This window comes from Phasianus colchicus, chromosome 1 (genome assembly GCF_987193195.1).
Source record: "Phasianus colchicus chromosome 1, bPhaCol1.hap1.1, whole genome shotgun sequence".
Taxonomy (NCBI): domain Eukaryota; kingdom Metazoa; phylum Chordata; class Aves; order Galliformes; family Phasianidae; genus Phasianus; species Phasianus colchicus.
The window spans coordinates 68,671,713-68,695,322 of record NC_143436.1 but is presented as its reverse complement, the minus strand read 5'-3'; the positions used below and the strand labels follow the sequence as shown (position 1 = coordinate 68,695,322).

The 23,610-nt window shown below is 44.9% G+C and overlaps 1 protein-coding gene across 6 annotated transcripts in view; it reads left to right on the top strand.

The window, feature by feature from the left end:
- The window catches only part of ITPR2 (inositol 1,4,5-trisphosphate receptor type 2), a 263,254-nt gene extending 241,006 nt beyond the window's left edge, over positions 1-22,248 (top strand). For all 6 annotated transcript variants that reach the window (XM_090146695.1, XM_031597173.2, XM_090146688.1 and 3 more), the window contains 2 exons: positions 17,601-17,762; positions 18,930-22,248. In XM_090146695.1, the coding sequence (XP_090002821.1) occupies positions 17,601-17,762; positions 18,930-19,016 (249 nt within the window). In that variant the 3' untranslated portion in view covers positions 19,017-22,248. The remainder of the gene's footprint in view (positions 1-17,600; positions 17,763-18,929) is intronic.
- The last annotated feature ends 1,362 nt before the right edge of the window (positions 22,249-23,610 follow it).

Genomic DNA, 23,610 nt, shown 5'->3' with positions numbered 1-23,610 from the left:
CAGCTCCTTCAACCTTACTTCATTGGAAAGGTGCTCCAGCTCTCTGAGTATCTTTGCGGCCTCCTCTGGACCCATTCCAGCCTCTAAATTTTTCTTACGCTGTTTTATAATACTTTTTGAGAGACAACAAAATTCCTGTCAAAAGGAACAGAAATTACTTCCCTGTGTGACTTCACTTTCCTGATTTTCCAGTTCAAAGAAGAAACTTGCAGGTAATCTTCTAGACACTCCTCACTCAAAGGCAATACTTTTCCAAGTTCCCAAATTCACTTGCATTTCTATCCCAGACAAGGTTTGTTTCAAGGCATTTCTAATAGCTTGCAGTCTGTTAAGTCTCTAGCTTCAAAAGTCCTTAGGGCTGAGACATTTTACTTTCTTCCTCTGGACTACTGACATAGGCTGCAAGCTCCTGGGATTTTGGTTTTCCCAGCAGCTCTGTACTTGCTTCAGCACTTAGCACTGAGCAGTGGCTGAAGTAATCAGTAGCTACAGAATGGATTGTAAAACAACACGTAGTTTAAACTCTTCTGGATTTTCGATCAGTGACTGTGTGGAGATGCTGTGGGAAGTGGGAAGTAAAGCACTTCGAATCTTTTGGTGCTGCCCATTCTTCTGGCACAGTATCTTATATCAGTTCTTGTGTGAAACACTAATGAATATTAAAAGGCGGTAGGTTTTATTATCTGTTGGTTATCCAGCCCTCTTTTTTGAAGTCAGATATGATTATTCCATATCCAAGAAGACAGAAATTTTGAAAAGCTGGATACGTGACTTGTATTTGCACCAAGAAACTGCATGAATTATATCCCTATTGAATTTTCATTCCTGAAGAAAAACTTCTTATCTTACTCATCTGACCAGAAATTCCATCCCTTGCAAACTCATAAAGATGCACATAACTTGTATTGCATCAATACAGCAGTATTTGAATGTTCCTTGTGTCCATTTGTCAGAGGAGACAGTTTAATGTAAAAACTGGAACAGTGAAGGTTAACATCCAAATTTTTCGATTCTCTTTTCAGTGATGCAATTTATACATTAAGATTTCTATTTGCAGTTTTGGTAGCTGCAGATAGATAAATGGAGGCAAAAATGTTGTTGATTAATTACTGCATTTTTTGCAGCAACTCAGAGGGAGAAATGAATTAGCCTATGGTTTACTTCTCCGTTCATTTGCAAAAATAAAAAGCTATGGGCATGGTAATTGAATTAATTATTTCACCCATTGGAAGAATGACTGACTATAGAAAACGAAGCCCTGAAAGTTTTGTTCTCGTGTGCCCTGTCCGCAGTTCTTAGCAAGTTTCATAATGGATTTTATCAGCATTAGTGCTACCTGTCATAACTACATAATTACAACACCTAATTATATTATTACTTATTTACTCTAATTATGTAATTGGATGTAATTGGTGCAATTACATAACTCCCCAAACAGCTGAAAACTGCTCTAAAACCAGCCTATGTTCGTAAGAGTAAAGGATTCTGTGATGCATTTGGCCAGGTCCCTAAAGCAAGGCGATCTTCAGTAGGAAATTAATGGCTCTGTCCTCTTGCCATGGAGATCATTGGGACATCGAGCCTTTTATATTATGATAATATCTCAAAAGTATTATTTAACATTTTGTTTCATCTGTAAATGTATCATCCCTGGATGGCAAATTCATAATCTTAATCATCTGTTCAGGCTACTCTTCAGGATACCCAGTATTCCCACTGAAATCCGCGTCGAAATTCCCATCAGTGTAATAAACATTAGGCAGAAGAGACAGCTTGAGTCTGAAGTTCTGAATGCTGAGTTTCTTTACTTCTTCAGTTTTCTTTAAAGGCACTTTTTTGCCTTTTCATTGGTAATGTGACAAAATATTTTAGCTACTTCATTCTAAACATTGAGAAGGCGTCAGCTTAGTTTCACTAACATTATTAAATAAAATAAGTATTTGGCAAAATGTCTTGGCAATTTCCACATCACAAGGAAAAAATTATAGTTCTTTGGGTGGTGTTTGTTGTGATTTTTTTTAAATGCTGAAGTTTGAAAGTCGAGATGAACTTAATTCTCCCATGAGCTGGTGCTGCTATATCTTTTCTTCCTCCCTCCAGTCTCACGCTTTTGCCTTCTTTTTCTGTTAGATATCCAGAAGTGGTTATTAAATTCAAAAGCAGCACTGGGAATAATGCCAAGTGAGCCATCAAGGAGCCTCATGATAGCTGTCATTCTGCCCTCACTGTGTGCCATTTTCTGTTGGTTTCCTGCCCTCTGCTGCCTTGATGCTGTCCAGGCTCAGATCTTGGCTGCAGTCACTGTGAGGTCCTGGCCAAAGTAAGCCTCTGAGGCTCATGGGCAACTGTGACCCAAGCGGAGCTGTCGGGTATCACAGTGAAATCTCAGCCTTTGGCATCATGAGGCCATGAGCCTAACATCCAGCTTATTCAGTCAGTGGCCATCCCCAAGCAAATCAGGGATCTCCAGCTCTGGAGAAGGCAGGTGTAAAGGAAAAGAAGCAGGTGACGTGAAGGCAATGAAAAAGCACAAAGGAAGGAGAAGAGTATCCTGACAGTGGGCCAGCAAGCAGAAGCAGAGTTTGTAGAACAAGCTGTTCTTTTCTGCTGTCAGTGTTTTTCAAAGAATGTAATAAAATAATATGTACTAAAAGGGCTGTTGACCTCAAGTCTTAAAATATAACTTCTTTGTAGAAGAAAAAAAAATGTTCTGGCATCCAGGATTTTTTTCTATTCTGCTATCCTTTGTTTTTTGAATTTTGGAGGCAAGAATTTTCCCTGCTAATTTTTCTCTCTGGTTTTTAGACACTCAACCATTCTTTGACACTCTTATTACAGCCAAAGATTGCTGCTCAGGTAGTCTAAGAGTGGCCTGAACCATAGAAATGTCAGTGCAGGGCTGCATTAATACTGCAGAAGGGACACTCTGGTTGACAAGAAGATGCATTGGGTGTTTCTCACTTGCACTCTGGTGATTTGTGCTAGACAGTTTGAGAAGTTTCCTCATCCAGATGTCCAACAGACCCTTCTGTTGCAATTTACCAGAACAATAGCAGAAGGGGCAGAATCGTAGAATCATAGAATTAGTGAATGACCTGGGTCAGAAGGGACCTCAAGAATCATGGTGTTCAAACCCTCCTGCCAGGGACAGGGCCACCAACCTCCAGATCTGGTACTAGGCCAGGATGCCCAGGGCCTCATCCAACCTGCCCTTGAACATCTCCAGGATCCACAGCCTCTCTGGCAGGACAAGCAGTGTGTTTGCTCACACCTCAGCTTCTGCAGTTCGCAGCCCTGTTTACCAATGTATTGAGTCTGAACTGCACGTGTTGAGGACAGGACACACCACTGATTCCACTGCTTCTCTGTAGATAGGAAAATTGTCAGCAGGGAGTAAGGGCACACGGCTGATAGGGGTGACCCTGTCAACTGCTACAGCTAAATCTGCCAGGGGCTGTGAGCTGTGGTTCTTAAACTGGCTCGCTATAAATAAACTTGTATTTTTAAGGTTTCTTCATTATCATAAATTCTAGTTCAACACTAAGTTTCTGATCTGGCAACTCATAGACTTCAAAATGCTCACAGGAGTTATGCATCCAAATGTTCCACTGGAGTGGGGCATAGACTTTATAACTTCCAGGAAGCTAATAATGCTCCCATTGTTAGGACTGATTTATTTTGCTGTTAAAAACTGGCCTTCCTCCAAAAAGGAGCAGATGTTATCAAAGCAAAGCTTGCAAGGATGAGATGTATGTACATAGCATTAAGCTATGCAACTTTTCCTTAATTACTTTTAAAAGACTGATACAATGCATGTCACATTATGAGTAATTACTTACTGTGGCAGTTAGACCAATAGCACAAAAGCTAGATGCTAAATAAGATCTGAGGTCTCACTGACAGGCTAATTTCCTAGGAAACACAATGTCGGTTTTGTCTGTAGTTGTGTTTTCATAAAAGAAGCAATTAAAGAAATATGCCTAAATAGATGATTTACTGCTCCCATTTTTGTTATGCGCAATATAGGGGAGAGGAAGAGTGAGCAGTCAGCTCTCCATGTTCTTCCACATGAAAGCAGGCCTCCTGGCATTCAGACTAGGTGCACCAAGTCCCAGAAACAGACATTCTGGGGAATCAAGGCCTAACTAAAATTAACAGAGGATCTCAGAGCTGTTGAGGGGTGATAAGGGATCACTGAACAAAGCTGGAAATATACTTAGTACAGCTTTTGACCCACTCCCTCATATACATGAGCATGACTCAGTTTTACCTTTACAGAACATGCTGGGGTATTGTTGCTCTTCTTTCTGCTAGGTATTGCATTATTTTTCTATTGTTGCTTTTCCTATTGCTCGAAAATAACGTTCATTTCTTTAGATAATCCATTACTGTTTTCCTTCTCCATATAATTTTGCCTCTATATTATTATCTCACAAGAGTGCTGAACACCTCCCTCTCCACTTCATAAAATAAGCAATTACAGTAACGTGCCTAATTAGCTGATTTCCTTCCCATTTGTGTGTTTCTCAGAGCGTGAAGAGTTAGTATCACATGAGGACTTTGCATCTCTGCATGAAGCTCCTGTTCTACAAGAGAGCAGAGCGTCTTCTCTTTCACTTCAAGGGCTGTGCCTCTTTCAGATATGGGCTCTTTCTGGTCCACCATAAATAATTTGGTTGGCCTTCTTAGCTAGGTGATGTGTGAGGTATGGGGAAATAAAAGGAAAGGTGAGCTTCATTTGGGACTTCGTTTAAAAGCTTGAGGTTTTAGTGGCTTAAACTTATATACGTTCTTTCAAAAGGAAGAAAAATTATTTCTACTGTTGCTGTTTGAACAGGAAACCACGGATCTGATCCTGATTCCTTAGAAATGATGCCATTAGCTGGAGTAAAAGATCAGCATCAACCACAGATGCTACAGCACGGGCAGTTTTGGTGCATGCAGTGAGGGCATGGAGATAAGCTACATCCCTCCAGCTGACTCAGTGAGAGGACAGCCATGCAACTGTGCAGCGCCGTTGTCCCTGCTGCATTGCTGCTCAGCCCTACACTGTAAGCTCCTAAAGGGACAGGTCCCAACACCAGCACAATCCTGTTGTGTTTGTGTTTTTTTTCTCCCTCTCCTTTGAAATTACTTTTGGATAAAAAGCTGTAATGTAATTGAAAGTTACAGAGTGAAACCTAAAACTCTTCAAGAGTATATTCATCCTGAGACTTGTTTTTTTCCCCTGAGGTCTGAGAGCAGTGAGTTGATAATACTCAGCACTGCTCTTTTTGGATCTTGTGGCATTATAGCTCTGTTGTAAGCTCTGCTTAGTTCCCTCTGCATTTGAAGGATTTGTCTGCTGAACAATATTTAGGCTTTGAGGACTGATTTTGCTATAAAGTTCTGTTCTGCCTTGATAGTACAGTGTAGTCACAGTCTCCTTGTCCTTCTTCCAAGTCCAGTTCATTCAATTTGTTAATTAAAATAAATGAGCTGAGTTGGATTCCTGTTTCTTTGTTTGCTGCTGGCCTTAATGTCTCAAGGAGGGGTCTGGACACGAGGCAGTGTTCCTTGAAACTTGCACATCCCCACGAACATCGAGGGGAGGTGATCCAGCTGGAGCACCCTGGAGCTGAGCAGCACTGCTGGCAGGACGCAGGCTGCGGTTCCCTGCTGGAATCCACTCCCGCCTCAACCTGCCAGAGGCTGGAGCTGTTAACTTTCCAGGCAGCTTGCAAAAACCACCTTTTATCCCTTTGTTAAGAAGCATGTGGTTGAGATGGATCTGTGTGTGGGCAGACCTTTATTCTGTGATTTCAAATGATGGAAAGGCTGTCCAAGGCATTGGATAGGCACCTACTTGTGCTTGAAAGCCTGGCAGAAGCAGAGGCTCAATTCTCTCAGGAATGGAAGTACATGGCTTTGCCCAATGAGACCTGAACCTTAACTGGAGCCGTAGATACTGATAATAAGTTCATTCCCAAAGGGACAATGTCACATTCAGATCCCAAAGCGTATAAACTAAATTCATTTGATTTTGCACTCTAAGAGAAGCAACAAACACAGGAAGTCTTCAGCGTTACTTGAGAATATTATTGCAACATTTGAAAACGATTATTGTTCTTTGTATTACAGCATTACTAAGCTTCTGGCTTCTTGAATGAGGAAGACACTCCAAAATTGTCCACAGCTAAGACAGATAGCTGCAGATGCTGAGGAAAAGGACTGTGGGTTTCCCAAAGACAGAAAAGCAATCAGTAAAAGAACAGGGAGATGAGTCTGAGGCAGTTGTCTTACGAAGGACATCATTTAAAAGTTAAACTGAAGTCACTGGGATGAAATTCTGCAAAAAGTAAATCAGAGGAAAGATGTAATATAGTACTGCTTCTGAGTTCTCACAGTTGAAAGACAAAGCTGCGAGGACTGCATGCACTAGTAGCATTTTACAAGGTGTCATGGACATGATGAAGTTGCTTGTTTTCTGTATCTGTTGTGGGAAGAAAAATGTGCAGGTGTGTATTGCTCCGTATGGATAAGTTTCTGAATTTGTATAACTTTGGTTTCATTGTGCCACTTATCTTCTGGGATCTGTTTTATGAGATTTGTATCGGGATTTTCAAGTCTTGTTCCTAGAATCTTCTCTCTTTTTAGTTCTGGGGTTGTGCGTATGATAAAAAGCAAAAAGATTGCATCATCTTTAATAAAAGAGAAGATATATAGCCTAAAGGAATCAGATTAGTTATAGAGAAAGAAATCAATCAGGTTGGCAAATTGTATCTGTGGGACAATGTGCAAAATGTTTGTTTCATACAGTATTTATTGAACAAATTTATTGAGAAGGTGGTTAAAAGTGCTATGCAGAAAAAAAAAAAAAAAAAAAAGCAAACCAGGAACCATTTTGTTCAATTTAAATGACATTGATGTATTTTTTACATCATGAAATCTTGCAATATTACCAACAACAATCCCTGATAAAGTACTTTACACAATTGCCTCACAGGGCATTTTGAGATAAAAGTGTGTATTGGAGATTGTAAATTGGCTGCATCCAATTTATATATAATGGAACCCACTACAGCCATCCTACAAAATTCAATAGATCAGGAATCACATTACAGTTCTGTGGGTTTGGGGTAGTAGTAGCCTTAAAGAGTCTCCAAAACAAACAGGCGAGCTTAAATCATGTTTAATGAACACTGTGTATTTTATACACATGTGATTAAAATGTTTTGTCTCTGTTTTTCATTTTGCCGGGTGCTGCCGAAGGAAAATTGTAACTCTGGGGTTGTGAAACTGATCATCTGCTTGTTCTCCACAGAAAATGCATTTTAATTGAACAGAACAAACCATATTTAAATGCTGGGCTGAAAAAAAAACACTATAAAAAACTATTAAAAGGAAGAAAGAAAAAAAAAAAAAAACAGGAAAAAGCAGATCTGCACAGAGGATCTGTTTCAATATTTTCCTAGCAATGAGAACAAGAGAGCTAAATGTAAATGCAGTACAGGCAGCTAGAGGTTCACATTGTAGCAAGACATTTTTTCCTTTATCGATCTGTGCCTGCAGCCTCTGAAAACAGTGTGCAGTAGCCATGAACCTATGTGAGCAGACATCCCACTTTGCAGGCCCAGCTTTGCTGTTTTCCACCTCTTCCTCAGTGGCTTCCCAGTGGGGTTTGTGGGGCCTGGTGGGGTGCAGCCATGAGCAGAGCCTCTCAGAGGCCTCTTGCTGCATGCTTAGGTGAGGAGATGGGCTCACAGAGGAGAGGAATGTGGAAGCAGTTGAACACAGTGAGTGGTCTGCAGACAGCTTAGAGAGCTTGTTGGTGGTGCTCGGGCCCATATGGCTGAAAGGCAGCTGTGGCCCCGTGGTGTTTTGTCAGGAGACACTTCAAAGAGAAACCTGGAGCTCTTTCTTCTCTGACTGATGCTCGACTGTGTGCATTTGTACAAATGCGTGGTATGTGAGCGGTCACATCCTTGTTTAAAAGGACAGTTGTTCCCTATAGCCCATTAGGGACAGGTAATAATTCTAATTAATTTTAAAAGAAAATGTGCTGTAAGTTGTCCTTTCATATTGCACCATGTGCAGAATACATGAGAGGCAGAATGGGCCCAGAGCAGACCATTCAGATCAGGATTCAGGGAGTATCCTGAACCAGAACAATCGCACCGCGATCGGTGAAGCTATGCCTGTGCGAAGCTGAGAACAAGGTCAAGTCCTGAGCCTCTGAAAAATGAGTCTCCAGCTGAGTCTTTGTATTTCCCAAAGATTCTGTTACGCCAAATTGAAGCTAAAGCTAGAAAACGGACAGTACTTGCAAAAAGCAAGGTGACAGGGCCAGAGAATTAAATCTAAATGTCAAAAAATGCATACATTTCAACAAGAACACTCCTGAATCCCATGCTACAAAAGATACGAGCTAAAGGTCATGGCTGGGAGATTAACAAGGGGGTTAGACCCTGATCCACTGTATCAAACCAGCTCTTCCATTGCCAAAAACAGGTCAAAGTGTATGCTGTCCTCATCGGCTGAACAGCAGGTGTGTATATAAGGAGCAGACAACCAGCCTGTCCCTCGCAGTGATGTGGTACTGTAGGGTATGTTTACACTGCAGTGGTATTAGGGGCACGGGCTTGTGTCTGAAGTTAGTGCCTGGAGTCTCCCGCCAGCATGTCTTGCAAAAGGAAATCAATACTAAAAGAGGATCAGAAGAATGGAGACTTTAGTGAGATAGACTTCAGGCTGGCTGGTGGTGCGTGTGTACAAATGATGTGGGGCTGGATAAGCACCTGAATTCTGTTCACTTTAAGTGCAGTCAACAGAACTATCATTGGAAGACACAGCCATTCAGCTACACGTGAGCCAGCACAACAAACAAGCTGTGAATTTGCTGGAACGATATTGGGAACAGTTGGGAAATGAGAGGGAGAGCAAAGCTGGGGCTGGAGGCACATTGGCAGCAGCAGTGGAGTTTGTGGGCAGCTCAGGCCCTCTCCTGTCACTGGGTGCCCCATGCAGTGTGCCAGGCAAGGTGCCACCCAGCAGCAGGATGCCTGTGCAGCTCGATCGCAGTGAGCTGTGGAGGAGATGGAGAGCAGCCAGGTGCCTCTGTGTGAGGATGGCCATACGGCCATTGCTTTACGCTGTTCTTCCCCTACAGAGACAGCTGGAACTAAAACAGAGCCTCTCATGTTGCCATTAAAAGGTTCTTTTTTTAAGGACATGTGCACTTAATGTCAGAATATTGAAACCATATCCACGTGAATAAAGTTAGCAAGCCAGTGATTCATTGCTGTTTCAAATCTCTATCTAGCCACAGTAAATTTCTGCTCAGTAGTGACAGTCTGTGTCCACATGCAAGCTATGATTTACAGCTCTGTGTTTTGTATCAACAACATCTGTTTAACAAAAGGAAAAAAAAAGCCAAGAACATTTATTTTCTAATCTCTGTACCAGATGTTGTTTCTTTATGCACAAGATCCAGGGATTATATCAGAAATAACTTAATTATTTTAAATGAATAATCTGAAGTGTTCTTCCTAAAGCTTGTCCTGTAACCACTAACAACATGAAAACATAGGAATGTGGAAAAGTAAATTCATATTTTGCACAAATCTATAATTACATCTATTTTAAGGGCACAAATACAAAGAACGAAATCCTAGCTTGTGATGGTAGTGCTGGGATTCTTGAGGATTTGCAGAGGAGAATATCAATTCTCAGAGTTACGATAGAGATAAGGTGGCAGAGAATGACTGAGGCAGCATCAGAAAGCAACAGCTGAGAAATGGACACTTGCCACAGGCAGAGGAAAACATGGGAAGGCAGCGAAGCTTCAGAGAGCGGTGCTGGGCTGAGGTAGAAGCTCAGGCCCTCCTCCCTCAAGGCAGGAAAATAGTCACTATGCATATCACAGCATGAGACTGCAGAATAATTCAAGCTGGGAGCCACCTCCAGAGACCCCCCCAGTTCAACACCTGCTCAGAGCAAGCCCAGATGAAGCAGATCGCTCAGGGCCATGTCCATATGCATGGTGATCAGAACCTACCTAAACCAAATGCTCCAGTTTGTCACTGTCTGTCAGACATGGTGCTTCCATGTCTGTATCCCAGATACAGCCTGACACATGCCAGTGGGAAGACAAGAATTGCTTCTCTCCATGTGCTGGCTGCACTCTGGCTAATGCAGCCTGGGGTGTGCTTGGCCTTTTTCACGCTTAGGGCACACTGCTGCTTCTTGTGCTTAGCACTTACGTATGGGCTTGTCCACAGAAGTGGTGCTAGATCATGTTCAAACTTATGGGCTGAACTGTGAAAATATATTTTTGTGATTGTTTTCATCTCCTGGAGCTAAATGCCAGACCTGTGTGTTCTCTGAGCAGGAACAGTGGAGGGTTCTTCCCTGGAGAAGCAAGGTCCTCCTTTAGACTCTCAAGCTAACTACCAAAACTGCCACACACAACACAAAAGGTTTGAGATTTATTATCATTCCTCCCCGTAGCTTTTTGGGGGATTTCACAAACTGGAACACCAATAATGAAGCCCTGCAAGACATTCATGAGTGACTGGCCTAGATATCAGAGCTCACGGTTATGCAGAATTAAGGTGATAGATTCTGTTGCAGCCCTCAAAAACATTCAGTCAAATTAAAATGAAACTAAGTGCACCAATGGTGCTGCTAAAGCAGACTGTGAGGCTGTGTTACACTTCCAACCTTCTTTTAGTGGGAAACAGATTTCTATATTTTCTAGAGCACCGTGGAAGTTGTAGAATATATCAATCAAGTATAGGCCCAGTCAGATATATTAATTTTCTCGTTGCATAAAGATTTATCTGTAATTGCCAAGGTTTATTTTTATTTTCCTCGAATCGCTGTTGCGGTTGCATATGGCTGCATAACAATTCCTAATTTCCCGCCCTATATTCTTGTACAGCACAGATTGCTTATCAAATACAGTCTTAACATTAAAGTGTCAAACAGGATTTGCAGAAAGCTATTTGGATTTGTAGTTTGGGATGAACGTTTATCAAATTGTGGATTAGCTGAATCATGCACTGAACCAAATTATTATTGTCTGTGATTAAATCACGAAGTGGTTATTGCCCCATGTCATCTAAAGCACAAGATAGTTTAAATCTTCAAAATCCCTTTTTAAAGGTGGCTGTAGGAGCTACATCGATGCAGACTTTTATGATCAGACTGCATCCCCAGGCAGAAAAAAAACCAGCTTTCAGAAGGTAGCTTGGACCGATCACTCTCTGCTTACATGGGCAGCTAATCTAGGAAAGAAATGGATGGACTTATTTACACCTCAGACACGCAGAATCATTTTTTAGTAAATAGACCTCTCTGTACCTGGAGCTAGAGTATTTTTTCAAGGTGCTGGCTCAGGAAAGAGGAGTGAATGGCCCTGCTGGTTCTTGTATCTGAAAGGACATGAGCAATAACATCTGCAGTTTATTAGTATTCACGTGGAAACACAAGTCTTAGGGCACAACAGAGTCAGAGGGGCTGAGTGGTGGCACTCGCTGGACATGGAGGCTACTGTGTGACAAGCAGTGGCTGCCTTGGATGTCCCCAAATTGGGCCTTACCACCCCCAGATGCACTTCTCATCTCTCTAAAGCTGTAGGAGGCTTTTCCAGGCTGCCATCACAGTTCCTATCCAGCACACGCCAGCACTGAGTCACCAAGGAGTGAGTGGCTTGTGCCGGACATGGGAGTGGTGGGCTGGGAAAGGCGGGGGCAGCTGGGAGGTCACCGAGCAGTCATAGCTCCTCTCCTTTTTGAGTAGGTGGGAGGGAAGTCCCCAAACTGCTTGTTTTGGTGTTGCAACAATGGGTCACAGGGTAGAAAGGGCTGAGCGTCGCCACACTGGGCAGTGCCTGCTAAGGAAATGAAAGCTCTGTATAGCTGGCAGCAGCGTTGGCCTCTGACTGAGCCTGTGGGGATGGCACTGGCAAAAAGTCTGCATTAGGCTGCCTTTGCTCCTCTACCTCATCCCCCCTTGTCCTACTCTTTGACCTATTTTCTCTCATTGTTATCTAGTAATCTGTTTTTTAAAAGGCTCAGCCCAGCCTCTCCCGCTGGTTGCAGCTGATCCATCTCTCTGCTGCCTGTGAAACCGGCACCTCCTGAAGGAGCATCCCCTGCCAATTACTCTGAAGACATGGATTCAGCTCAGCGTGAGAGTTCAATTGAAGCCAGTTGGCCATGCCAACAGGACAGGGACGGCTCGAGAAAGATTTTTTACAAAGCACAGAAACTACAAACAAATTTTTTCACTCTTTCCTCCCTCCAAGCTCAGACAGAGCTATCGGAATCAGAAAAATGGACGTGTTTGAGTGAAGGGAGTACTCAGCCCTTAGCTCTGCCCTGTCCTGGACAGCCTGCAGGAAGAAAGGAGAAAGTCGCTTGGAGGCAAACGCGGGCTCTCGCTCTGAGCATTCCTCTCGGAGAAGAAGGCTCTGAGGTTTCTCAGCAAATGCAAGGAGCAAATCCCCTAAGTCCTGTGACTGCTCAGCGTGTGCCCTGCCATCGGCACCTGGCACTGTGCACATGCAAGGGACCTCACGGGGAAGCGCGTGCCCTCCCGGGCCTCGCTGCTGCTGGGGTCCTGCCAGGGGGATTTGCTGCCAGGGAGGCAGGCGGGAGCGAGCATGCTGGATCACTGCACGAAATGTCTGCTCTGCTCGTGTGCAGTCTCTTTGGCCCGCAGCCTTTTGGCTAGCCCCACCTGCCCTTTTATTTTTTTCCGTCCAGCTGAGCTGGCAGAGAGGAGGCTGCGGCTCCCTTCTGTCCCTGCAGCCTTCCTGTCTGGCTGACTCTCTGCCCTAGACACAGACGTATGCTTAACAGTGAATTCTGCGAGGCGCACATCATGCTCGAGGAGGGAGGGTGCAGCGAGTAGGTCCTGTGATCTGTAGGTGGGCTGCTGCGGTTGGGCTGAGGATAGCTGCTGTCTGATGCAAGACTGAAGTAACAGTAACAACACACCACACTCAGCCCCAGCTGTTTAGAAAGGTTTCTGTACGTTTTAGCCATTCATTTTGTGTCTGCTTTGTTTTAGAGTGCTGCGTCCACATAGCTCAACCTCTGTGCGCCCGTTTGTTGCTTGAGCTATGTCACCTTGCACTAACCTGGTTGCTGCTTATAGGCTGTGACAGCTGCTGGCAGAGGATTGCCTTGTTCTCTACCAACAGCCCGCCTCGTTCATGTAGGTTGTTGGCTCAAAATGTCTGCCCAAACCCTGGGAATACAGCTGGATTTCTAAGAAGAATGGCTAAGGCATGGCAGATGACACACTCCCAGGTCCCATCCCCACAGCGGCCAGGGAAGCAGCACCTGCAGCATGGCCGAGGCACATTGCAGCTTTAACATGTGTGAGCTGGTCAAGGTGAACCCTGGACTGAGCCCATAAACGTTTTAAGTCCCAGAACAAATGTTTTGTGTTGTACAAACATGTTAACTACCTCAAGTTAATTGGCAAGCAATTACCTTGAAGTAAAAATAGCTTTCCTGCAGCTGAGCAGTCACAGAGTGCCTGTCCCCCCGTGAACACTTCCAGTTCACTAAAACATTCTGCAGAAGAACCTTTTCTGATTTGTCTTGTGGAACTTCACAGGTTTGTGATTGAAAGGTTTCGTCCCCAGAGGCAATTGCAAATTGCTTTAGGTACAGACTCAGCAAACAGGGCTGTGCAACGGAGCTCATTTTCATGCTGCCCTTTAATATTATTAGAGTTTTGCAGTTCACAATACTTGGGGGAAAAAAAGATGGTATTGACTGGCAAGTGCATGCCATTCAGCAAGGGAATATAACTAGCACGTATGTTACAATGGGACTATTGATGAAGGCCAGATAAATATTTTTAACTTAAAGACAGGTTGGCTGGCATTTTGTGTGACATAATCACACAGCTGGACTGCGTTTCTGCATGTGCGTGCTGTCAAGAACCAAGAAGCAAAGTCCTGCCAGTACCCATCATAGCACTTGGCACTACAAAGTGAGAGCCTTGCAGTCAGCTGTTTGACCTGGTTACAAAAGTCAGTTGCTTCTTCTGATGAGATCTTCCACACAAGCAGTCCCATCAGTTTCTCTTAGAACTTGGCTTAAGCCCTTGCTTGATCCTTTACAACCTTCTGGCAAAATAATGCCTAGATTCTCTGGGTCTGTTACATAACCACAGCCAGGTTTCTTCCTTGGGACTGATTATCACTCCAGTGCTGGGAAGCAGAGTTGGGTACATGTGGATGTGAGTGATGGAGCTCTATGACTCTGGGGTTGTGATGGCCAAGATGGGCTGGCCCATGGTGCAGAGCTGTCCCAGCCAAACAGCTGTGCATTGCATGACAGCAGTGAGGTGCTATGTGCCTTGTCCCTCTCCTCACCACTTCTGGTCACCTCTCTCCCCAGAAGGTTTTACCTTGTGCAGAGGAGGGAGCAGCAGCTGATGCTGGGAGCCTTGGGGCAGGCTGACTGCACTGGGCTGCCTCGCAGCCACATGGGTGCATGTTGTGTTGCTCCGGATGCCTCAGTGCAGCAGAGGGTCAACCTGCAAAGCCCTTCCCAGGCAGCTGGCAGTCTCTGTCTCACGTCCTGGAGAAGCGAGGGAGTGGCAGATGGAAAACAAAACTAGCAAAGTGCATTTCACAGTCCTGGCAGCTGTGCTCAGCAAACATGAGAACCGCAGTGATGGAGTCTCAGATTGCTTTCCCTCTGCAGCCTGGCGTTGGAAGCTTCAGCATTGCAGTGAGCCTTTCCAAGAGGTGCTCCCAGCCCTCAGTTGGCTCCTGTGGCAACGTGTCCTTGAGGCGGGTACATCCAGGTGTGTCAAGCAAGAGAAGCTATGATGGGTGCAGACAGCAGAGCTTTCCAGGAAATATTGGGATACAACTGCAGCTCTGTTCGCTGTAGCTCCTTTGAATTCACTTTCTGTGACTATAATGGCAAACATTTTGCAAGCAAAAAAAAAAAAAAAAAAAAGCATTGAGCCAGAGAAGTGCTGTGCACAAACTAAGCTTAGTATAGATGACTACACCTGTGCTTAACACTAGGCACGTGATAAATGCTCTGCTAGATCCTAGCCAAAATAAATTTAAAATAAATATCAGAGCGTGCTTGTGGAAAATGAATGCAGGTCTTGTAAGCGTACCTGGTTGCAGCCGAAATTGGAGCCTACAGCTGCATGTGTCTGTGGGGATATCCAGCAGGGAGGGGGGCACGTGATCTCCACCAGCAGAGCTGGTGAAAACAGGTTTTGATTTGAATGAGTTATGACCCATTGAAAATGGCATCATGCGTAACCACAGTAAATTGTCATAATGAGATCACGAGGCTCGAAGAAGTGGGCAGAGAGGAAAGGCTTCATTCCGCCAGTGCACACGGCTGACCGAGCTGTGGGCTGCAGAACACAGCAAAGGGCACACCGTCTCCTTCCCTGGGCATCCTGTCATTGCAGTGACAGCACCCGAGGTTGCACAGTAGGACAAAAACTCATTAGAAGTGTTGAGTTAAAAAGAAGGAAACAACCCAGCACTCTTGTGGCTTTGCATTTAGTCTTGTACAGGGTAGCAGGGGATAGGGCTAACCCAAGTTATGGAAAAATATAAACACCATAAGTGCTTCCAGTCTCATGGCAGCTTTCTGAGTTAGTTTGGTGGTTTCAAAACATGTTCCTGTCAGAGGGCCTGATGGTCAGGGTAGAGCATGACATAACTGAAAGTAGTCATCTCCTCTGGAAGCACAATAAAATTGTATTCACGGGTTCATAAACTCATAGACACAAGCCAGCCCATGTGGATCTGCTCACATAAGGCCGCCACTGGATGCTCAGCTACAAATAATGCAGAACCAGCTCTGACTTCTGTATTTTTGTTTGCAAACAAAGAAGCTGAAAGACAAACTCTGAAACTGCAGTATGGGTGATGCACCTGAGACTGTACCAGGTATTGAGTCCAGACTACATAAGTAACACAGCTGTTGGCTGCCAGAAGTCTTGCAGGTGGAATTCCAGAAAGTACTCCTGTTTTGGGGAGATGGAGGGAAATAGTGATATTTGTTCAGAGCCATCCATCATAGAATCATAGAAGCATTAAGGTTGGAAAAGACCTTTAGGATCATGATCAGTCATTCCCCATAAGATCTGTGCTCCAGACCTCTCACCAGTTTCATTACCCTTCTCTGGACATGCTTCAGGTCCTCTATGTCTTGTAGGGAGCAGCCCAAAACTGAATGTGGAAATCAAGATGCAGCCTCACCAGTGCCAAGTACAGAGGGATGGTCACCTCCCTAATCCCGCAAACTGCACTATTTCTGATATAAGCCAGGATGCCATTGGCCTTTTTGGCCACTTGGGCACACTGCTGACTCTTGGTCAGCCGGTGGTCAACTAACACCCTCAGATCCTTTTCCTCTGTGCAGCTTTTCAGCCACTCTGCCCCAAGCCTGCAGGGATGCATGAGGTTGTTGTGACTGAAGTGTAGGACCGCGCATTTGGTCTTCTTGATTCTCATGCAGTTGGCCTCAGCCCATCAGTCCAGCTTATCCAGATCCCTCTGCAGGGCCTTGCTACCCTCAAGCATATCAACATTTCCTCCAAACTTAGTGTCATCTGAAAACTTACTGGAAGTGCACTCAGTCATGCAGGGGACTGGAAGAAACACGCTCCAGCTCATGCTGTTTCTGTTTTAAAGTTATCAAGGGCACATGTCTGTGGAGGCCTGTTGCAAAACACCGTATGTATGATTAACCACATCCTCCAACTCCCCCAGGGTGGAAGGCAGAGGTGTGTTGATGTCATGCATCACTGGATGCAGGACCTACTTCCTTTGTCTCATACATTAGGGCAAATCGCATTGCTTGCCACATGGTTGGCACTACTCCCAGTCTCGCACCCTCCAGCCTGTTATAGGTTACACACAAATATCTGTGCCCCTGGGTAAGGGAGGAGATTGAGCCTCATGCTGCTGCACCACATTCCCAATTTGTATCAGCTATCTGCAGCACTTCTGTTACATCCAGATTCATAGCCTGAGAACGTGAATATCCTCGCAGGGCCCAGTCCTTCGCCAGTCAGCCCTTCGCCATGGGGCTGTGCTGAGATACACGGTCTGAACAGCATGCTGAAGCCCAAGCCGTTCCTGGGATCCCAGGTCTTCCAGTGTGGGCAGCTGAACTGGCCCCGAGACCATTACTATTGCTGAAGGCATGCTGCAGGCCAGCCTGGCAGTGGCTGTGGCTTGCCTTGTCTACCTGATGATTTGCTGGCACTCCTTCAGGGACAGTGAAACAGGCAGAGGCCTGACAGCTGAGGGGACAGCAGTGAATTTGTCCCAGTGAGTGCTTCAAAGCAAAGCCCGGGAGCATGTGAGGTCCTAGAGAGGCCTCCTTGTTTGTGTCTCTTCATGCCAGGGCTGCAGATGAAAAGCACTTGATGCTTTCTGTGTAGACAGAGAAAGGCCTGTGTAAAATGTCTGCTCCATGCAGTGACTGTGAAACTCACTTGCCGTGTGTCATCTACTGAGAAGAACCTGAGTCTACATTCTCTGGTCTCAAATAGTAGCATTGCAGAAACCTCCCACTAACTTTGCTGTTTTTCTGATACCTGTGTAGGAGAAGAATTTGGACTGGTTCCCTCGGATGAGAGCCATGTCTCTGGTCAGCAATGAAGGCGACAGTGAGCAAAACGAAATCAGGAACCTGCAGGAGAGGCTGGAGTCAACCATGAGCCTTGTGAAGCAGCTCTCCAGCCAGCTGGCTGAGCTGAAGGAGCAGGTGGGTGCACTACCCCGGCCGCAACCTGAACATGTGCAGTGGGCACACTCGCTCCCCTCGGGTCACTGTCAGGACAGTGTAACAAAAGAGACTTTTGTCTGATAAAGGTTTCGTCTTTCTTCCAGTAAGCTTTCTGAGTAGATGCAGTGATAGGGGTTTGCAATGTAATTGTATCCTGTTAGCAGAGGCAGAGAATGGGTAAGGGGAGTGAGTTACGAAATCCCCCTGTGGGTGTGTGAGGACAGAGGTGGTCTTTGCACAGGCAGGCACTGCACAGCCTGGCAGCAGGGCCAAGACAGCGTCAGACATAGCTGCCTACTCATGGGAATCAGCAGAAAAGCTTTCTCAATCTGACACACAGGAGTTTCCCTCACTGAGAATACCAGCAGCACTGTGCTGAAAACAATTGCCTGAGCCTGTCGCTCTGCCTGTGTCACCTTGTGCCTCTCAGCTCCTCTCCCCTGGCATATGGGCACCTGGTACCGCCTCTCTCCCAGTCCTGCTTCTGCCTCACCTCCTCCTCACTTCAGGACCACAAGACCAGCTCAGCTCCCTTGTAACCTAAGATGCCCATCACCTTAGGTTTGTTCATTACAGTCTTAAAAGACAGTGTTCTGTTTTCTGTATGGAATGCCCTTCTAGTGGTATCAGCCATTATCCTATCATCCCCCTTCAAATCCTTCCTTACAACTCTTTCTTCCTGTGAAAAACTTGACAGAGGTTTAGGCTGGATGTGCTGCTCCCATTGCTTACTGCAATTATCTACACTGCCCCGGATGGTTTTTCATCTCCCCCTGACTGACCTTGCCTTCTGCTGGCTCGAATTTAAATTCTTTGGGGCTGGGACCACCCTTTAATTCTGTCATTGTACAGCACCCGGTGCAGATGCTGACCCTCTGCAGGGCTGCACAACACGATAGCAGGGCAAAGGATGCACTGCAAAACCTGCCACTGAAGAAGAATCATGCAGAAATGAGAATCAAATGTCCGTAGTTTGCATGAGACAGATTTCCCACTTCAAAGGCAACTCTTACTTGTAATTTTTAACACTGAAGAATAGAATTCCACTCCCTGTTGTTTTGCTTATATGTATCTTGTTCTGTGACTGCTAAATAATAGTGAAAAGCAAAAAAATAAATCTCGTCTCTTTCTGCCTTTCCACCTTAGATGACAGAACAAAGGAAGAATAAGCAGAGGCTGGGCTTTCTTGGATCAAACACACCCCATGTGAATCATCACATGCCACCACCCTGATACCATGGGGAGAAGCCGTGACTGGCCTTTCATCAGTATTCCTGCTTTATTACTGAATAAAAAACTGAGATTGAGAGGAGTGAACAGTGCCTATTGTTACGAAGTTAAAAACAACCAAGTGCCAAGATGTTAAGTGGTTTAGCTCTGGGAACAATTTGTAGCTGTTTTTCATGGTTGAAAGGGACCTAGAACGCAAGTGATACAAGGCAGTCCATTTGTATTCATTCAGGGGGCCCAACTCGCTGCATTTGTGCTCTGCAATTCAGTGGCTTTAGCAGCAGCTGCTGCCTGTGAAGGAATAAGGGCAGTGCCCGGATGCGTCCTTTGTGCTGCCTTCAGCTTTCTCCGTAAAGTACCAACAAAATCAAGGCAGGAGAAATGTATATTAGCACAAATGCAATACAGCCTGGTTCAGAATCAATAGAAGCCGCTCCTTGTCTTATTTGTCAGATAGCAACGTTAGTCATTTTTGCTTGGCATCTACTATTTTTTAATTACGGTAAATGTGTCAGTTGGGTAAGCAATATTGTTGCTTCAAGTAACTTCTATGAGGAGGGAAAGGGGAGAAACCTCAAAAGACTGGAACAAAAAAGGAAGAAAAAAGAAAAAAAAAAGTTGCAAAGAGAAACATTAACGCTTTTGAATTTTAGCTGTCACCATGCAATTTCTTATTTATAACATGGAGCACAATGGATCTACAGCTGTGGGAATGTTATGCACATAACACTGACAACATAACTGGAAGTGATTTCTTTCTCCTGGATTCACATGTTCTCGATTAATGTGGCCGTGAGACTTCCCATACCGAGGAGTTAAACTGTGCTTAAAATTCAAATTCCAATGGAGGATTCAGGAAAAACATGAGATCTGTAGTTTGAAGTGTGCATGTGTGTATTTTTTATTTTTATTTTTTGAAGCTTAAAAATGCCTTTCTATATGGAGCTGTAATGGTGTCATTACCTTTCACAAACACACAATCAGTGAGAGATGATCTCTGTAAATAAGCGCCGTATTCTGCCAGTGTTCTTCTGACTAGAGGAGTATGGGCTTAACCTTCCTCTGCCAGCCCTTCCTCGCTGAAGGGGCTTGCAGGACAAGCACAGGTGATGGGGCACAGCAATGCTGCCAGAGGAGCACAGGATTGGTTGGAGCACAGCAGTGATGCTGGAGGAGCTTTCTTCCAGAGCTAGGCTCTAGGAAAGGCAGCAGCCTGTACAGGTCTCTGATGTATTCTCAATTTCCTGAGATGGTTTTAGAAGAGAAGTTACTGGGTATCCGCAGAGCCCAGCAGGCTTTTAGATGAAGATTTTCAGAACACAAATGGGAGCTGTGGTCCCAGTTCACTTTCATCTTCAGAGGATTTTGGATCCCTAGCTGTCCTTGGTTGTATTGGAAAACGTCTCCATTAAAGTGGAGTCACTTTATAAACTAAAATATTTTTGCAATAATTTCCCCCTGTAACATTTCCATTTTGTTACAGAGCCGTTTTAATCAAGGGTGGAAATACTGTTGACTCCAGCATTTTTAGTATCTCCCTGAAAAAATACTGTCTTGTTATTAAGACACAATTCAAACCAGCAGACCCAGAATAAAAGGAAGGGAGGAGCATTTCCCTCCCTTCATCCCAAATCCAAGGCTGTTCTTGGAACCTCTCTCTTTTTTTGTGTCCATGAGGTGAATGGGATAAAAATAATGTACTCTAGGGTCTGATCCTTCTACTGCCAGCACATTTCACTCTGGCTTCTGTTGGGTCCCAGAAACTATGATCCAGCCAGCACTCTGCCCTCATGTTTTGAGATGAGGACCAGGTGGTGGTTATCACAACCGGGACTGGGGCAGAAAAAGTGGAGAGTGAGAAACTAAACCCTCGACAGCTCCTCTGTCACCTTGTTGCTTCCCAACCAGCTGTGCAAGAGGAGAGCTCAGAGCAGAATACAGAAGTGCAGTTGTCTTCAGTGGACAACTGTGATCTTTTAGGAATAAATCACGGAGTGTGCCTTCATGTGACTGAGGCCTTGCTTCTGCTGCAGCTGGGCTGGGCTGATGAAACCCCTCAGTGAGGCTGTCTGTCTGTCTGTCTGTCTGTGGGGATGGGCTCCATATAGCAATTAGAGTCCAGCACTGAGTGGCTTACAGTGACTTTATTCTGGGAGCTTGCATCAGCCACATGCTGTGCAGTAACTAACTCCCGTGTAAAGTAAGGCCAGGCCGGCCTCTCTGACTGGGCCTATTGTAAAGCACCAAGCCAAAGGAGTTGTGCGCAAACGTCAACTCAGTGGTGAGGTTGTGGAGAATCAGACCCGGCAGCCGTATTGATTCAAATTAGTTTGTGCAGTTCATCTGTTTGTCACAGCCTGTGTTTCAGTAGTCATTTTCTTCATCCCCACACACATGTGCCGATGTTGTAGGTGTAGAGCACGGTTGATGGGAACAAAGATGAATTATCTGCTACTTACTGGGGTTTGGCTACAGCTGGACGCGGTTGACACTTCTGCTGTTTATGCTCAAAAAAGCAGCTGAACCACTGTGCATCACAGGAGGTTTGTGCTGTTTGAGCTGCAACTCAACACGCCTGTGCCCTGAGCTCATGCCTACAGTGGCATATGAGCAATGCTCTGCCCTGCACTGTGACCAAAACATCCCCCAGTTCCAGAGTGTGAGGAGGAGCAAACCCTTCAAAAACTAGAAACTAATAGATGCCAATTAGCCTATGCCACAGTGCCTGTCCTCTCTTTGTAGCTTCAGAGAGAGACCTCTCTAAGTGATGCGAGTGATGGTGCTTGCACAGATGGTAAATACATTTCACTGAGCATTTTGATGTTCTTGCTGATTCTGCCAAAAGCTTATGCCTGTCCTGCAGCTCTCATCCATGTGAGCAACCTGTACCTAAACAGGAAGCTTCTTCATGAATAGCAATTGCAGGGTCAGAGCTCAAGACTTAAGGATCATGAAATACCCCCCATCAGAGAGTTTATAACAAGGGAAAAATTCATTGTTTTATACATATATTTATATGTATATCTTTGTTTAGTGCAGCAGGGGTATCCTCTTAGGCAAGCATCATCACTTGCGTATCCTATTTCTATGAAATGATTGCAAAGAAGTTAGAACATCTAAGAGCTTTTAACGCCTCAGAGGGATTTGTGATCGTAAGCTCCTTGACACTTAAAATCTTAAGTAAACATGTCCATTGATGCTGAATGTAACTTTTAATAAAAAGTGTGTCATTTTACATATGTTTGCCTCACTTCTTCTTTGGTGCAAAGACGTGGAGAAAGAGTTGTTGCTGAATTTGGAGGTTGGATGGGGCCCTGGCAATCTGATCTGGTGGGTAGCCACCCTGCCCATAGCAGGGGGTTGGAACTGAATGGGCTTTAAGGTCCCTTCCAGCCAAACTCATTCTGTGATTCTATAACTATGATCCTATGAATCAGACTTCTAGGAAACACGGGGCCTGCACAGGAGACCAAGTTGTGGCAATAAATGTGTCCTCTGTATTCATCAGTTTTTTTCTGAGTGACAAATTGAGTGACAGCAGTTTGAACTTGGATGGAGAGGCCCAGTCCAGTAATACAAGTGAGGATTTATTTTACTTCAGGCATAGCTTATTCCACTCAGGTGAAGGGAATGGACTGCCAAAGGCCTGGAGGCAGATAGGTGTGTGATTTGCTGAGTGCTTTTTCTCAGTCCCTAGGAGGAGTGTTGGTGGCAGTCACAGTGATGGATGCAAGTGCCACTGACATGCTAAATACCTCAGAGTACCCCACTGCATGTGGTCTTGGCTCATGGGGAAGCTCTGTCTGCCCGCTTGGGCCTGGCTTGAGCAGGCAGCACAATGAGGTTTTCAGCACCAGCAGGGCCAGGGTAAGGCCATTTGCTCGTGCCCTGATGAGGGCAATCCATGGGACCATCATCCGACAGCACCATGACCTGTGCACCTTGTGTAGGCCATCCCAGCAGCCATCGTCCCTTCAGGACAGGGTTCTGGTGGTGCTAAGGAGCCCATCAATGTTGTTACTCACTGTCCTGCCAATTCCAACCACTGATCTTGGAAATCCAGACCTCAAGTAATGAAGGCCAGTGCACAGGTTAAAGGCTTAAAGGCTCTATGTGAGTTCTACTAGGGCAGGGCTTGTGCGCGTGTGATATTTTGGTGGTTTGGTGGGAGTTTTTCTCATGTTTTCAGTGTAACTGCTTCAAATAGTATGTTGAGAGAGAAGCTGGGGGGTTTCCCTTCTCTTCTAGGTGGAATGAGCAAGGAAGGCAAACAGCCAAAGGCCATCACCTCTCTGAACCCTGGCACCTTGGGCTGAGGAAATCTGTGGTCTTGCAAAAAAAGGAAGTGCCCTACAAACCTGGGACAGGAGAATATATACAACACAGAAGCATTATTTTTCCAATGATATTTATTACAGAGAATCCGTATTTATTAGGAAGGGAACAAGGTCTCAGTGAGAAAAAAAAGGCTGCTAATGAGGGAAATCCCATTAAACAGAGCATTTCTGTGCACTCATGATCCCAACCTGCTGAGTTTTTGAATGGAAGCAACTTTCTTTAGCATTCTGTGCTATGACTGTAATGTTAAATTGAAGGA